This window comes from Microcaecilia unicolor, chromosome 2 (genome assembly GCF_901765095.1).
Source record: "Microcaecilia unicolor chromosome 2, aMicUni1.1, whole genome shotgun sequence".
In the NCBI taxonomy this organism is placed as follows: domain Eukaryota; kingdom Metazoa; phylum Chordata; class Amphibia; order Gymnophiona; family Siphonopidae; genus Microcaecilia; species Microcaecilia unicolor.
In genome coordinates this window covers 394306588-394324485 of record NC_044032.1, presented here as the reverse complement: position 1 = coordinate 394324485, position 17898 = coordinate 394306588, and the positions used below count along the sequence as shown (strand labels likewise).

The following is a 17898-nucleotide window of genomic DNA, read 5'->3' as shown; positions in this document are numbered from 1 at the left end:
ATATTTAATACTGGAGTTTGCCCATTGAAAGGGGAAATTTCCCTCCCACTGCGTTCTAATGTCCGATTGAATAGGGAGGGCCACGGACTTATGATAATTTAAGGAAAACCCCATCAAAAAACTAAACTCATCTAAATTCGCCATTAAGTGCTGCACCGACGAAGCAGGATTAGTCAATGTCAGAAGGATATCATCGGCAAATGCCAACACTTTGACCTCCAGCGATGGCATACTTATCCCCACAACATCCGTGTCCCTCATGATTGTTCTGAGCATTGGCTCTAAGTATAATAGAAACAGTAGTGGGGACAAAGGACAGCCCTGCCTGGTACCCCTCTGTAACTGAAATGGAACAGACTGGAGCCGATTCGCAACCACTCGAGCAGAGGGGTTATTGTATAGTGTTGAAACCGCCTCCATGAACCAGCCCCCCACGCCCACATGACTCAGCACTTGAAACAAGTAGGCCCACTGCACCTTGTCAAATGCTTTTTCGGCATCCAGGCTTACCAACATCAACCGCTCCCCTATGGCATGGCTGCGCGCAATAGACAACAGCACCTTTCGTACATTTACCGTTGCCTGATGACCTCTAACAAAACCCACCTGGTAATTTCCAATTAGGGATGGTAAATGCTGCGCAAGCCTGTCTGCCAAAACTCGGGCCAAGATTTTTATATCGACATTTAACAATGATATGGGTCTGTAGGCTTCTACTTGGTCTGGGGATTTGCCTGGTTTAGGAATCAATGTAATAAGTGCTTCATTTTCACCAGATGAAAACCAGCCGCATTCCACCACAGAATCAAAGTACGAAGTTAGGGGCCCTACCAGCTCCGGGCCCAAGATTTTATAATATTCACTCGAAAAGCCATCTGGGCCCGGAGCCGACTTTAAAGGAAGGGACTTTATCACCTGTTGGATTTCCTGCGCCCTAATGGGGAGAGCCAAGGAATTGCAGACTCGCGGCTCCAAACGCGGCATACCTGCATCCTCAAGGTAATCTTGTATCAGCGGGCCCTGATGTTCCCCCGTTTGAGAATATATCCCTGTAAAATATTTCTGAAACGCAGATACAGTCTCTGCTGGCTGCGAGAGCTGGGATTCATCTTGCAATTGGATATAAGAAATAAATTGATTTGATTTCTTGACTCTAGCTGCTTGTGCTAATAGCCTACCAGACTTATTTCCATATCTTTGAAAATTAAGGCGCCTGGCATAGAATAAACTCTGATATTTTTCATGAATCATTGTGTTCAATGCTACCAAAGCAGCTGCCATGTTTTCTTTGTTTTCCTTTGTTGGATTAGCTATGTGACGTCTCTTTGCAACTCTGTATGCTGATTCTAAACGTATGATACCCGTCGCCAAGCGCTTTTTACGTGCGCTCATAAAGGCAATGACCTCTCCCCGAAGAACTGCTTTTGAGGCCTCCCAAAATATTGTTGGCGCCACGTCAGGTTGTGCATTCGTCTCTACATAAAAACGCCATCGATTTCTCATATGATCTACAAATGTTGGATCTTGGTAAAGATAGGAAGGGAAGCACCAGTATCTGCTGCAGGACCCACTGACATCTAAATCCAACTCTATCCCAATTATAGCGTGGTCCGAAATCTCAGTAGGACCTATGAAGGCGTTCCTTACTCTAAAAAACCAGGACTGGGTCAACAAAATATAATCAATCCGGGACCAAGTGTAATGCACTTTAGATTGGTGAGTATAATCCCGGGTATCAGGGTGCAGCAAGCGCCAAGGATCGACCACATGCAGGGATTTACACAAGGCCGACAGACTCCTCCCACGGCCCAGCGCTGCTATAGCCCTGGGGGAAGATCTATCCAACTCTGGATCTATGACTTGATTAAAGTCCCCTGCCCACACCCACGGGGCATCCGCATATTGTAATCCCAGCGCTATTAAAGATTGAAAAAACTGCGGGCAATATGTGTTTGGGCCATAAACAGCGCAGAGGTAAAACTTTGTTCCCTGGTAATTAAAGTGCAACAGCACCACTCTCCCCTCCGTATCCCTATATATCAATTTGGAATGGCAAGGGATACCTTTTTTTACCAAAACAACCACTCCCCTTCTTCGATTCCCAGAGGATGAGTAGTGACATTCCTCCACCCACTGCTGACAAAGTTTGGCATGCTCTACATCGGACAATTTTGTCTCCTGGAGACAAGCAATATCCGCTCCATGCGCCCTCAATTGTGATAAAATTTTGTATGTCTTCACCGGGGAAGTAATCCCCGCCACATTCCAAGAAAGGATATTCAACCGATCTCTACCCTGAATCTCTAAAAATTAAGAATTGAACTGTCCCAAGTCCTCCCATCTCAGGTAACCCTGGGAGCCCAGCCTCCCCCGAGGGTGTCTGCCTCCAGTTGCAAAGCCTTTGATTATCTTTCCCCCAACCTCCCATTCTCCCTGCAGGAACAACTGCCAACATCTCCACTCTCACTTCCAGCTCATTCACTCCATCCCTCCCCCCCTAACCCCCCCTCCCTATAACCATTCTTGTGCACCATCGTGTCCCTAGGGTCACTCACCTGCTAGGGACCCCACTCCCCAAATCCAAGTTTATACCACTGTTACTTAACATATCATTCCCTTTCCACCAGACTTTTTACCTACATAAGTGTCCCCCCCCCCCCCCAAAAAAAAAAAAAAAAAACTGTCCAAAGTCCACTCCTCTGCGTGGTAGAATCATCCTGAACTGGCTGACTGGCACTCCTCATGGAGTAGGGACCTGGTCATTAATTTCTCATTAATTTCTCTGTTTACAAAGGCTGTAGCCAGCTGCTCTGAATCAAAGCTATGCCATTTCCCATTCCTGTAGATCTTGAGGACAGTAGGGTAAGACAGTGTGAAACGAATCTTCTTCTCCACTAGAGTTGTGCATAATGGATGAAATCTCCTTCTCTTTTCCTGTAATCCAGCCGAGTAATCTGGGAAAATCAGAATCTCATGTCCTTCAAATGTCAGGTTGCCCCGTTTGGACTTAAATCCCTGCATGATTTCCTCTTTGTGGATATAATTATGAACTTTAAGAATAACAACTCAAGGTTTCTTTCCTTCCTGATACCGTCCAAGTCTATGTGCTCTTTCAATGCTGAGGCTTCCCCTGCTGTCCAATAATGCAAATTCATGCTGGAGCCATTTTTCTAGTGCAGGCCCCAAATTTTTCTCCATCACAGTCTGGGAATGCCCACCAGCCTCAAGTTGGAGCATCGCGCACAATTTTCTAAATCATCGATTTTCGCTGCCTGCATGCCAGCTCTGTGATCTTCGGTTCGGTAGCGTGCCACGTGTCTTCCATGTCCGACACACACTGTTCCAGCGCTTGGGTACTGTGAAGATGAGGCTACTGTGAAGATGAAGCTCCCACCTCAGGATCCCAGGTCCCTCTTTCACTCAGGGTGAGCTGGTTCTCAGTATGCAGATTTTATGCAAAATAGTCTACTACCCCTTTCTGCTCAGGGTGACCTGCTTCTCAAAAGGCAAACATAGTCAGGTCTCACCAACAGGATATTTCTCATACAAATCTTTTATTCCCACTTCCTGGGGCACACCTCTTCCAGCTTAGAACACTTTTACAAGCTTAAACAGTTCTTCCAGCTTAAACATTTCTTCCTACTCAGTTCAATCTTCCAGCTTAAGCACCTGGACACACAGTCCTTCCTTGTAACCCGGACACCCAGTCCGTCCTTGTAACAGCCAGTTCTTATACCTGGCACTCTAGGGCCTTCTTACCCCAGCCAGCTTCCTTGCTTTTCAAACAGTTCACCACCAGTCCAAAGGGCTCAGCCAGTACTTCTCACGGGGATCCTCCTGCTTCAGTTACCAGCTCTCTTCTTCAGCTGCTAGCTCTCCCCCACCCCCTCACAACTCAGGTGGGGTATTAAGTGCTTAATGGCCAAACAGGACCCAGCCCATAACCTGCTGCACCTGTTTCCTCCTCCAGGACTCTCCCCGGTCCTAGCGACCTCCTGCTATACACCCCTTACTGGCTCCCTTTAGTGACTCACCCAGCCCTTCTCCCTGGACATTTTAGGGGAACAGCGCCCTCTAGGGGCCTAACCAGGGTAGGACAGCCTCTTCCTTCTCACAGTACGTGTCGCTAACCCCGCTATAGTGGCATCCAATTTTCTCAGGTGGACTGCTAGGGTGTCGAACCTCGTTTCCAGGGCTGCTACGATCACCTTTGAGATCTGGGCCAGCTGGCGCTCTGAGAAATCATCTCGCGCCACTTGTGCTCCGTCCGCCATTTTGGGTTCCGCCGGTGGAGGTGAGGATTTCCCCTTCTCTGTTTTCACGCTGCGTTTCGCTGTTCCAGCTGGCATCGCGACCAAATATTGGTCCATGCACCTTCCCGCAGCGATAGACAAGGTTAGAAATTGTACTTCTTTATTTTTTCAGTAATTTTTCAGCCGTATGGAGAGTGGGGCCCCGGAGCTCAGCCACTATGCTGCCGACGCTCTCAATGCATCACGTGACCCTCCTCCCTATTTTATTTATTTAAAATATTTTATTAGTTGCACAATCCCATGGTACTTGACGGCAAACAAGCCACCATACATAATAAGAGCACATAAAATAAAACAGTACAACAAGAACTTCCATACATTTAGGGCTTCTTTTACAAAGTCGTGCTAGTGATTCCTGTGCAGCAAATGAGAGGAAGCCCATTCAATTACTATGAGCTTTCTCTCATTTGCGGCGGGGGGGGGGTGGGGGGGAATTGCTAGTGCAGCTTTGTAAAAGAAGCCCTTAATGCTTCATCTTAACATAAATGCTGGCTATAAGCAGAACAATGTCGTAAACAGTTCATTTGCTGTGTTCTTTCAGCTAGGTTCCAAAAGTTTGCTGGAACAGCAGAGTTTTCAAACATCATTTAAACATTATTCGTATTCGACCGAATAGTGGTTTAAATTTGAATACAAATAACCCGAGGCTCTACTGTGCTAAATCCTACTAAAATAAACAATTGATCTCTGATTTCACATGGCTTCTTTTATTATTTGTTATGTTAAAGCTCAACGTCCATTATTCTTATTAGGCCAAATAACATTTTGCATTATTTATATTAGGCCGAATAGTAAAAATATTCTATTTGGTACAGCTCTAATATGTAGACTGCATCTCAGTAGGTGGAAAGTGTAGCCCTGAAGACACTGCACAAAAGTAATTTATTTGAGGAGATGCTTTAAACAGCATAGCATTCCACCAATATCAAGATAAAAAGTTCTGTTGGATAGAGGGAGACAGAGCTCATGTCCTAAACTGAAGCAAATTAAGAGAGAAAAAGAAAAAAGAGCCTAAAGGAAGACATTCTAAAGTTTACAGAGAGACCTGATACCCCGGTTTGCTTCTTGAGGACTTATTGCTATAAAGGAAGGGACCTGTTTCCCTGATGCATCCCTCCCTCACAGTCAAAGAAAGCACTTTTGAATCATTTTGATAATTGTTTTTGCACTTGCCACACTTGGGGAGGAGAACTCGTGAATCCCTTTTCCTTATCTCTAAGCAGAAGATATACCCCTCACTTGAGGGACCAAAAGATGTTTTGGGTTTTGTTTTTTTATCTAGAGTATACTTTAAGGAACTAATTTCCTACTTATAAAGGACAATAGAGAGGGAAAGCATGAGGAGAACAAGCCCAAAGACTGGGGATCACCTAATAAAAGCTATTTTTAATCTCCTTTTCCTCTGTCCCCAACTGGTGAACAGACTGTAAACCTCTGCCTTGGTAGAGTTGCTGTTCTGTTACTGTTTCCTTTTCTGCTCTTCAGCAACCCACTCTTGTCTGTAACCTCCTTTCTGCATGTTTGTCAGTTGTCATTCCTGAATCTAGATTTGTGCACAGATGTTGGGCTTCAGTTCCTTCATTTGCAACTTGTAAGACTGTAGTTACCAAACAAAAATACATTTAGGGTATTTGATTCTGAGGGCTTTGCAAAATGCATACAAAATCAAGGAGCCAGTTCAAAATACATACATGGTACATCTACATCCAGGTATAGGGCTTAATTCACCAAAAAAAGGGTAAATAAGCTATCTATGTTGACCAGTTTGGCCATTTTTGGAGAATAAAGTTCAAGCAGAGCATCACAGCTTTGTTGTATAGATAGTTTGATTCACTGAATTTATTTGTAGTGTTGTGGTGGTGTTAATATTGATTTATTTATTGCCTTTTGAAGGAATTTACTCAAAGCGGTGTATAGCAAGAATAAGTCAAACATAAGCAACAGATAATTACAGCAGTAAAAATATTCAAATAACTATGCAAAGTATGGCATAGTATACTACTTACAATGTGAAAAAAAAAATTTAATAGCCTAGTAGTGTATAAGCAAAGATGGACAATATAGATAGGTAAGATAGAGTAACAGAAGTAAGATGATAAGGGGATTAATTGCTCCACTGAAGATCAAAGTCTGACAATCAAGAGGATTAAGTTCTCTACCAGGCCAAACTAGATGTGTCTGAATCAGGCAAACACTGTGGGTTTGAACTTTTGCTTGCTAAGATGTTACATACAAGTCTTATGTCCAAATGTGTTAGCTGTTCCCCTGCATGTCATAAAATGAGTGCTCCTTCACACACAATATTAGTACATGTTATGCTTAGGTGTCTCCAAGTCTAATCATGTACTTTCAAGAATTACTGATACATGGAAGCAAAGCTTCAAAAAATGAAAACTTTTCAGCCAGATCCCTGTACTTTCTCTGCATTTATATATAATCTGAGGCGAGATTTGTTCTGTTTGTTGTTCTTTTTTCCCCACTTTGCACACAGCCTTGGCAGTCAGAAGAAGAAGGCTCTTGGCTTCGAGAGTATCCAGTTACCTTGATGCAGTTCTTTCGCTACTTGTACCATAATGTTCCAGACTTGGCACCAATGTGGATTAACCCGGAGTTTCTGTGTGCTCTAGCAGCAACGGTGTTTCCTTTTAATATTCGACCTTACTCAGAGATGGTAAATAATTATGTGTTTGATCTAAAGTGGAAGAGAATGAACTGCTTAATAATTTTTCAGAGCTGCCAAGTTACCCTTTACAGGAGGGAGACCTTTTGATCAGTCCTGGTTTTAAACTTGAATCCCAAAGCAGCGGTCAGAATCTTTTCTAGGTTAGTTCAAATAGCAACACACTCTAGATGGAATGTGTATCTGTGAGACTAGGAGGCAGACTGGTTTTTGAAGTATGCTTATCTTTTGTTGTAGTCATACATATATCACTCAAACTACTTGATGTGGTGTAAAATTGAATGCCAAAATAGCTTAAGTCCTGAGTTTTAGGGGGTTTATCGTTTCCCTCACTCCCCCTGTCACCTGCATTCTCACTGACAGCACTGACCACTAAACCTGTGCAGGTTTCTGTGGGAGACAGTGGATAGAGTGCAGACACAAATTGCCTGTGGAAATCAGGCATATCTGCAGTCCATGTTACGTATGGCAGATGCATTCATTGTCTATCACCATGTTATTAAGGAGTTGCTCTGCAAGGTACCGTCTGGTTTTAGGCAGCCAGAAAGTGCATAATTGGCCACTTAAAGAAGACCAACTAGGAGAAAAATATATGCCATGATTTGATGGCGTGTACTTTGTCAGTGGGCATGCGCATAGGAGGAGTTTGGCCAAAGTGTGGGCTGAGTTCATAGATACTCCCTGATTCTGTAAAGGTTGCCAAAAATTGCACGTGCAAATTTAGGTACGTTCCGAATTTGCGCATGCAATTTAATTGAATAACAAGCCCAATTAGTGACAATAATTGGCTTTTTAATAAACAGTTAAGGCACTAATTAGATTTAATTGGAACCAACACGTGTAAAGTTACGCATGGGATTCACATGGTCCAAAAAACAACGGTGGCGGGTGGGACTGCGGCGCCGGGCCCCCGTTGGAGGCCCGGGCCCCAGGAATTTTGTCCCCCCCCTCTCAGCGGCCCTGGTTTCAGGGCGGAACGGGGCATGGCTTTGAGTTATGCCCATAATTACAGAATAACAGTGCTCCACACATAAATTTAGGTGCAGACAATTTGCACCATATTTTCGTTGGTGCAAATGGCCGCACCTAAATTTGCATGTGTCTCTCTGCTTAAGCATGTATTCTATAAATTGCAGCAAACTTTAGGCATGGCTTATAGAATACTCTTTATGCGTGTATTTTTGGCGCCAAATTTTAGGCGCCATATATAGAATCTAGCCCATAATGCATATAAATTATAGAATTCCTATCATTTACATACAAGCTAACATCTAGGTACAAGTGTTTATACTAGCAATAGGACTGGTGTAAGTGATTGCACCTTAATGTATGTGACTTTTCATCCATTTGCATTTATAAAAGATGCGCCTACTTTTCTGCATGGGATAAATTTAAAATAGGCACCATAACCAGTGTCTTTAGTTATAGAATTACCCTTTATGTGGGTGGTGGGTGTGAAAGTAGCATGCTTGGTGCTGACCCCACAATGAACACACAGCACATCAATGGTAATGATACAAAAATGTATAATGGACATGTTTATCCTTAGAAAAGGATGTCTCATTTAGCATTTAGATTGCCTTATCAATGCATGTACATTTGAACTGAAATGTCTTGCTGTGCTTTTTTTTGGTAGGTAACTGACCTCGATGATGAAGTTGGATCTCCTGCAGAAGAATTCAAAGCATTTGCAGCAGACACAGGAATGAACAGAAGCCAGTCAGAATATTGTAATGTTGGCTCTAAGACGTATCTGACCAATCATCCTGCCAAAAAATATGTGTTTGACTTTATGCGAGTCCTCATTATTGACAACCTCTGCCTTTCACCTGCCAGTAAGCAAACTCCTCTCATCGACCTCCTGCTAGAGGTAAGACAAGATCTGACAGACTATTAGTGCCCTACCAGCTGGGCACATCAAAGCTTTCTTAAGTGTTTGTGTGTATGCTGGATCTATAGTAGCAATTCACATTAACTTTTACCTAATCATGATAGGTTGTGACTTGATTACTATGACTCTTCATATACCAATGTACTGGCATGCCTTTATTCTGCAAGTTAGTCTCAGAGCTTGACAAATAGCCAGGGCTGAATTTGTGCAGAAGTTGGAAAAAATCAGCTACATTAGAGGTATGGAAGGTTCTCCTCAAGCTGAAAAGAAATTTTGGTACCGGGTAAGGTTACCATAGCAGCACTCCTGAGACGGTCATTCCTCTTCCCTCCTTGTTTCCCATGGATATTCCTGCCAATAGCAGGCTCGATTTTCAATTCTCAATTAACACTTGTAGCTACTGGGGCCTGTTTTACATGTTTTTCACTGCCACCCTGCATTTGACTGGTACAGGAAGTGGCTGTAAAGTTTGATGGTTAGGTTTTCATTGTGTTCTCCTTATCATTAATAAAACTGTTAATGATCAGGAAGCCCAGAACTCTACATTGCTCTTCTCTTCGCTTTCTTGCACATGAGTGTACTGAACGTATAAAATATGTGCTTCCCCTGCAAATCTTGGTGGCCTCAGTTATAGTGAGATATTATGGTGCTGGGCACTCTTTTCAGCACTGTAAAAATAAACCGTGCTTTGCTGTTAAAATAATAAGCAAGTGCTGACAGACACTGTGTGCATTTAACAACTAGAATATAAGAACATAAGCATTGCCATACTGGGACAGACCAAAGGCCCATCAAGCCTAGTATCCTGTTTCCGACAGTGGTCAATTCAGGTCACAAGTACCTGGTAAGATCCCAGAACAATAAAACAGATTTTATTCTGCTTATCCTAGATATAAAAAGTGGATTTTCAGAAGTCCATCTTAATAATGGCTTATGGACTTTTCTTTTAGGAAATTATCCAAACCTTTTTTAAACCCCGCTAAGCTAACTGCTTTTACCACATTTTCTGGCAGTGAATTCCAGAGTTTAATTACACATTGAGTGAGGAAATATTTTCTCCAGTTTGTTTTAAATTTACTACTTAGTAGCTTCATTGTGTGCCCCCTAGTCCTTTTGTTTTTGGAAATAGTAAACACGTGATTCACGTCTACCTATTCCATTCCACTCGTTATTTTATAGACCTCTATCATATCTCCCCTCATCCATCTCTTCTCCAAGCTGAAGAGCACTAGCTGCTGTAGCATTTCCACATAGGGAAGTTGTCCCATTCCCTGTACCATTTTTTTTAAATTTAATTGCTTAAACGTTTACATTCATATTAATAACAATTCAAGTAAATACTATAAGAACAATTCTCAACACCATAGTCCAGAGTTACAAGAGTAGAATGTCCACATAAATAGGTAATTTGCAACACTATAACCATAATGGAAGAATTTATAAGTTTTAGTAACAGGCTTCAAACTTATTTAGAACCCAATTATACTATCCTACCACATTATAACACTAATCAATTTCCTGTTCCACCAATGCTTTACCCTGTAAGGTTTCCAATTGTAGAGCATCCCAAAATATATACTGATTATTTTCGTATGTGCAGACACTTAACAAGGAAATTTAAGAAAGAAGGTGACTCCAGTAGCTAAAACCTTAGGCTTTAGCTGTTAAAAAAAAAAAAAAAAGCCTTCCTGTTAAATTGAGTTGCTCTGGTCATATCAGGAAACATCATAATATTTTGCCTAGAAAAAGTAATTGTTTTTTTTAGGAAAATATGCCTTTAATATTTCCATTTTAATTTCTACTGACAAGACTACTACCAAAGTAGACCTTCTTGCAATCAGATCTTGAGAAGACTACAAGAATTTTACAAAATATCCAAACTATCTGGATAATTAAGTGCATGTGTTACACTCCTTATTAACCACTCTAGAACCATGAAGTGCATAATAAGCATTAGATAAACTGTCCTTTACAGCTGCTCTAATCGCGGCTTGCATCATAGCACAATGAGTTTGTGTTTTGGTTAATTGATCAGCCACAGAGGAGAGCTTATTATCTTGTGAGAATTTTGCCGAATTGTCCTCGGAATGTTTTGAAACCTGTACTATGTTTGCTTGTAATGCATTTTCCCATATGTGTTTCACAGCCCCATAGATCATTTAAAGTAACCTCCATCATAGGTGCAGCTGAAGGCGGGTTTAAAATAGTAGCATTTACTGTAACTTTTATAGGTTAGGCACCGGGATAGGAACTAATTCAGGTATTTGAGAAGTCACTGGATAAATCACCTTCCCCGGTGACTAAATTGTTCTCTGTATCAGAGATCAAAACTTTCTCAAATGGAGGTATGGGCTGAGAGGGTGAGATTCGTTCAGCCGATGATAATGAGACTTCTACAGAAGACACTAACCTCTGTCCTGAAGAAGGGAGCGCACTGAGATGACAAACATGTTGGTCCATGGGTCCTTTCAACAAAGATGGGCACACATTTCCAGCACCAACTCCTGCAGTTTTTGCTTTAATTTTACCCACAGTATAAACAGTAAAGAACAGAGTTTCCGGCTCCTCAGATGGCTCTAAAGTAGCTCAAAAGGGACAGAACATGCCTCTTTTGGAAACGCGACCATGGCCATGCAGCCACGTTCTGTGGTAGGGGCAGAGATTTAATCCAGCGGGGTCCTTGCCTGCAGAATCAGCAGACTTACTCATGCCCTCTGCAGTAACTGTATTCTCACTGGAGCAAATGCATGCAAAAGCTGTTCCCAAATGTTGTGCAGGCAAGGACCTGCTGGATTAAATCTCTGCCCCTACCTTGGAGCACTTGGGAATAGCTTATGCATGCATTTGCTCCAGTCGGGACACAGGCACTACTGAGGGCACAAGCGACTCTACTGACTCTGCAGGCAAAGACCCCAATGGATTAAATCTCTCCCTTTATCATTTTTGTCACCCTTCTCTGTACGTTTTCTAATTCCGCGATATCTTTTTTGAGATGCGGTGACCAGAATTGCACACAGTATTCGAGGTGCAGTCTTACCATGGAGCGTTAAAAAGGCATTATAACGTTCACAATTTGTTTTCCAGGCCTTTTCTAATAATTCCTAACATTCTATTTGCTTTTTTAGCCATCGCTGCATATTGAACAGAGGGTTCAATGTATCTTGTGGCTTGGCTATAGATAATGGATGTTTTTGTATGTGAAGGGTGGAAGCTGGAGTTGTGGAGGTAGCTGCATTTGTCTGTGGGTTTCCTATATATGGATGTTTTTATGTAGCCATTGCTGATTGAAACTGTGGTGTCCAAAAAACTGACTTTTTCTGGGGAGTAGTCAATTTTGAATCTGATTGTAGGATGGTATGTATTGAAAGAACTGTAAAATTGTTTTAGAGTTTCTTCCCACAAGATACTACCGTAAATGCTCTGACCCAGGGGACACCCTCCAATCTTCTGGTACCATGCTGGATTTTAAAGATAAATTACATCTTACTAACCATAGCTCTGCAAGTTCATTTTCCAATTCTATCAATACTCTGGGATGTATACCATCTGGTTCAGGCTATTTGCTACTATTCAGTTTGTCACATTGCCCCATTAAGTCTTCCAGATTTACAGAGATTTGTTTCAGTTTCTGTGACTCATCAACGTTAAATATAATTTCTGGCATCTCTCCCACATCTTCCTTGGTGAAGATCGAAGTAAAGAAATCATGTAATATCTCCGCTATGGCCTTGTCTTCCCAGAGTGCCCCTTTTAGCCCTCGGTCATCTAGCGGTCCAACTGATCCTCTTACTGGCTTCTTGATTCTAAGATACCTAAAAAAAAAAGTTTTTACTATGTGTGTTTTCCTCCATTACAATCTTCTTTTCACTTCTTTCCTTATCAGCGCTTTGCATTTGACTTGCCATTCCTTATGCTGTTTTCTATTATTTTCAGTCAGTTCCATTTTCTGAAGGATTTTCTTTTAGCTCTAATAGCGTCCTTATCTCACTTTTTAACCATTCCAACTGTCATTTGGCCTTCCTTCTTTTTCTAATACATGGAATATATCTGGTCTGGGCTTGCAGGACAGTATTTTTGAATAGCTTCCACACCTGATGTAAACGTTTTGACCTTTGCAGCTGCTTTTGTTTTGTTTTGTTTTTAAACCATTCTCATTTTATCATAGTCTCCTTTTTGAAAGTTAAATGCTAACGTATTTGATTTCCTGTGTGTACTTACTCCAGAGATTATATCAAATCTGATCATGTTATGTTCACTGTTATGGGGATCATTTTTGAAAAATGCTACCATGGAAGTTCTGGAGTTCAGCAATCTACCTAAAAGCCTAAATTTAGATTCCAAAATCTCCCTTTGTCGTTGGTAGCTATATGTACCAAGATCCAGCTTCTCCCTAGCACTGGGTAAAATCTTACCTAGGTGATGCCCGAGATCTGCCACTTTTGCACCAGGCAGGCAAGTGACCATAGTAACATAGTAACATAGTAGATGACGGCAGAAAAAGACCTGCACGGTCCATCCAGTCTGCCCAACAAGACAACTCGTGTGCTACTTTTTGTGTATACCCTACTTTGATTTGTACCTATGCTCTTCAGGGCACAGACCGTATAAGTCTGCCCAGCACTATCCCCGCCTCCCAACCACCAGCCCCGCCTCCCAACCACCGGCTCTGGCACAGACCGTATAAGTCTGCCCAGCACTTTCCCCGCCTCCCACCACCAGCTCTGGCACAGACCGTATAAGTCTGCCCAGCACTATCCCTGCCTCCCAACCTCCAGTCCCGCCTCCCACCACTGGCTCTGGCACAGACCGTATAAGTCTGCCCCGCACTATCCCCGCCTTCCAACCTCCAGCCCCGCCTCCCACTACCGGCTCTGCTATCCAATCTCGGTTAAGCTCCTGACCAAGCTTTCTTTTTGTCAACCAGCCATCGGCTATCTACATGCCTAGTAATCAAATTTCCAATTAAGTCTGCCATTCTAACCTTTCCCTTTTAAGCAGAAGACCTGGAGAAACATCCTTGGTGCAAAAGTATATTACATCTCCTAGAGCAGTGATGGCGAACCTATGCCACGTGTACCAGAGAGGGCACGCGCGCCGTCGCTGGTCCGCCCACTCTCCCTCCGAGCACCAGGCCGGCCTCCATCCCTCCCACCAAGCACCAAGCCACCCGCCCTCCCTCCCTCTTCCAACCAAGCAAGCAAGCACCACGCCGTCCGCCCACCCTCCCTCCCAGCACCAGGGCCCCCCCCCCTCCTCTGAAATTTAAAAGGCATACCTCGGGGTTAAGGCGGTGTCGGCAGCGAAAAGCGTGTTATTTGCTTGGCGCGCCTTCGGCCTTCCCTTCTGTCTCTCAAGCTCTGGTCCCACATATGAGGGCGGGACCAGAGCTTGAGAGACAGAAGGGAAGGCCGAAGGCGCGCCGAGCAAATAACACGCTTTTCGCTGCCAACGCCAACTTAACCCCGAGGTATGCCTTTTAAATTTCAGAGGAAGAGGAGAGGGGGGCCCTGGTGCTGGGAGGAAGGGAGGATGGGCGGGTGGCCTGATGCTTGTTTGGTTGGTTGGAAGAGGGAGGGAGGGAGGCCTGATACTGGGTGCTGGGTGGGAGGGAGGCTTGGTGCTGGATGGAAGGGAGGGATGCCTGCCTGATGCTGGGTGCTGGGTGGGAGGGAGGCCTGGTGCTGCTGGGTGGGTGGGAGGGAGGCCTGCTGCTGCGTCCTGGGTGGGAGGGAGGCCTGATGCTGGGTGCTGCTGGGTGGGAGGGAGGGCTGATGCTCGGTGGGAGAGAGGGATGCCTGGTGCTGGAAGGGAGGGAGGGCAGGGGGGAGAGGAGGGTGGCTGGACATGGGTGACTGGAGATTCTGTAACAGCAATTGCATATGCAACTACCGTTATAGAATACTAAGATAAGTCCGCATTTATTCGGCTGACTTTATACATCCCTTACTGTAGGAAGTTAGGCGTGTAAATGCTACTATTCTGTAACCTATGTACATAAATGCCTTACCCAACCATGTCCCTCCCAGGTCTACATATCCATGGAGTTGTATGCTATTAAGTTACTCGTGCAGCTGTCCTTATTCTATAAATTGCTTGTGCAACTTTGTGCACTAGTCGACAAGTTGGGCGCACAACTTTATAGAATTAGATGATTAGGAGGCAATTCAATAATTTAGTGCCTGCTCTGAGGCGTGTCGTGCAGAGTGGCAGTTGTATAACAACTATCAAACTTGCATAACAGATTCTCTGCTGGCTATCATAGATAATCTAAATATTTACAAAGCAGATGTTAATTTGCCAATGAGGGAAAAGTCTCAACTGCTATGGCTGTTGTTTACACATAAACATTCGTTGTGTAGCCCATAGAAAAAGTCATCATCGACTTAAAAACCCTCGGTTATTAATTTTTTTAATTTTATTCAATTTTACTATATCAATGTCCGTGCATATATAATTTAGCCTTAAAACTTAATGGCCATATCAAAATATATCCAAAAATCAAAAATGATCACTTATCTTGCCCAGAAATACGGAACGATGTTGTTCTCTTAGTGCTTTCAATGTTGTCTTGTGTTCAAATTATCTGGTAAGACGCTAGATCCAAACAATAAATGAATGCAAAGGTTCCAACGGTCCCGTTTCGAATGTCTTCATCAGGGAACCTGCTTATTTATGGAACACTGCGCCGTCATAACTGTGTTCGCTATGATTTTCAACGAAAATTATGTCTTCTGAAAAAAGATTGTATCTTCTGAAAACTTCTCGGCCGAGAAGTTTTCAGAAGATACAATCTTTTTTCAGAAGACATAATTTTCGTTGAAAATCATAGCGAACACAGTTATGACGGCGCAATGTTCCATAAATAAGCAGGTTCCCTGATGAAGACATTCGAAACGGGACCGTTGGAACCTTTGCATTCATTTATTGTTTGGATCTAGCGTCTTACCAGATAATTTGAACACAAGACAACATTGAAAGCACTAAGATAACAACATCGTTCCGTATTTCTGGGCAAGATAAGTGATCATTTTTGATTTTTGGATATATTTTGATATGGCCATTAAGTTTTAAGGCTAAATTATATATGCACGGACATTGATATAGTAAAATTGAATAAAATTAAAAAAATTAATAACCGAGGGTTTTTAAGTCGATGATGACTTTTTCTATGGGCTACACAACGAATGTTTATGTGTAAACAACAGCCATAGCAGTTGAGACTTTTCCCTCATTGGCAAATTAACATCTGCTTTGTAAATATTTAGTTGTATAACAACACCTATTCACCAAAGTGCTGTTGTAGAATACTAGCATAAACCTGAATTGGTGTGACCATTTATGCCAGCTCTGACAGGTATACATGGGCACGCCTATGTGCACCCTGCAAAGTACATACCTTATAATATTAATTACCCATGTAGGTTGGAGACATGCCCATAGCCCCACTCATTCTCCACTCCTAAATATGCCCTCCTTGCATTTATATACTACGGCTTCTAGGTGTGACCTTATAGAATGGAGTCTAGTGCATTTACGTGCATTAATGCCCTTGCTCCACCAAATGTTTTATTTTTCTCTCTTTCCTCCCACTGGTCTTTTTGGTGGCAGAGGAGGCACTAGCAGAAACAAGTTCTGCTTTCTTATGCCTCCTGCTGATGGGAGGACGGATGGGAACAGGGAGGATCACACTATGTCTATGGATTGTATAGAAATCATGGGGCTAAAACTTGGAGCACTAAGCATTTGCCCCAGTTTTTGCCCTCTTATCCCCAAGGACAATCCTGCATCTGAGCATAGGCATCTTTCTTCAGAATAAAAGCACTGACTGTTATAGGTGTGCTGGAGAACTGCAGACTGTACATCTTAATTGCAAATAATTAGAGCATGAACAAGAGGCCTCACACTCTTAATAAATGCTATTGAGAGTATTGTACCATAAAAATGTTTATCTATATGGCAGGTACAGTGTCTTGTTTCATAGTGCTGCTGTTGTGTGTAGCAATGACTTGAATTATCTTGTTGCAGGCTTCCCCTGAGAGATCAACCAGGACCCAACAGAAAGAATTTCAAACTTACATTTTGGACAGCGTAATGGATCACTTGCTTGCTGCAGATGTTCTGTTAGGTAACTTTGTGTACCTTCATTTATTTTTGCTTTAATTTTACCAATGGTGACTCTCAAAAGTGTAAAGTAAATGAATGCAAGATGTTACCTATTGTATTTCAGCTGCAGATTTCTTCTTTTCTTCTGTGGGTCCCCTCTTCCTCTTTGCATCATTATCCACAGAGTGTGCAGCAGAATTCATATCACCATAAGTACATAAGTATTGCCCTGCTGGGAAAGACCAAAGGTCCATCAAGCCCAGCATCCTGTTTCCAACAGTGGCCAATCCAGGTCACAAATAACTGGTAAGATCCCAAAACAAAACATTTTATACTGCTTATCCCAGAAATAGTGGATTTTCCCCAAGTCCATTTAATAATGATCTATGGACTTTTCCTTTAGGAAGTGTCCAAACCTTTTTAAAACTCCGCTAAGCTAACCGCCTTTACCATATTCTCTGGCAATGAATTCCAGAGTTTAATTACATGTTGAGTGAAGAAATATTTTCTCCGATTCGTTTTAAATTTACTACATTGTTGTTTCATCGCATGCCCCTAGTCCTAGTATTTTTGGAAAGCATAAACAGACGCTTCACATCTACCCGTTCATCTCTACTCATTATTTTATAGACCTCTATCATATCTCCCCTCAGCTGCCTTTTCTCCAAGCTGAAGAGCCCTAGCCGCTTTAGCCTTTCCTCAAAGGGAAGTCGTCCCATCCTCTTTATCATTTTCGTTGCCCTTCTCTGCACCTTTTCTAATTCCACTATAACTTTTTTGAGATGCGGCGACCAGAATTGAACACAATATTAGAGGTGCGGTCACACCATGGAGCGATACAAAGGCATTATAACATCCTCGTTTTTGTTTTCCATTCCTTTCCTAATAATACCTAACATTCTATTTGCTTT

General features: G+C 42.7%; 1 protein-coding gene across 5 annotated transcripts in view; it reads left to right on the top strand.

The window, feature by feature from the left end:
- WDFY3 (WD repeat and FYVE domain containing 3) overlaps positions 1-17898 on the top strand; it is a 655707-nt gene that overhangs the window by 406815 nt on the left and 230994 nt on the right. For all 5 annotated transcript variants that reach the window (XM_030190597.1, XM_030190598.1, XM_030190593.1 and 2 more), the window contains 3 exons: positions 6805-6984; positions 8630-8863; positions 16910-17009. In XM_030190597.1, coding sequence (XP_030046457.1) covers positions 6805-6984; positions 8630-8863; positions 16910-17009 — 514 coding nt within the window. The remainder of the gene's footprint in view (positions 1-6804; positions 6985-8629; positions 8864-16909; positions 17010-17898) is intronic.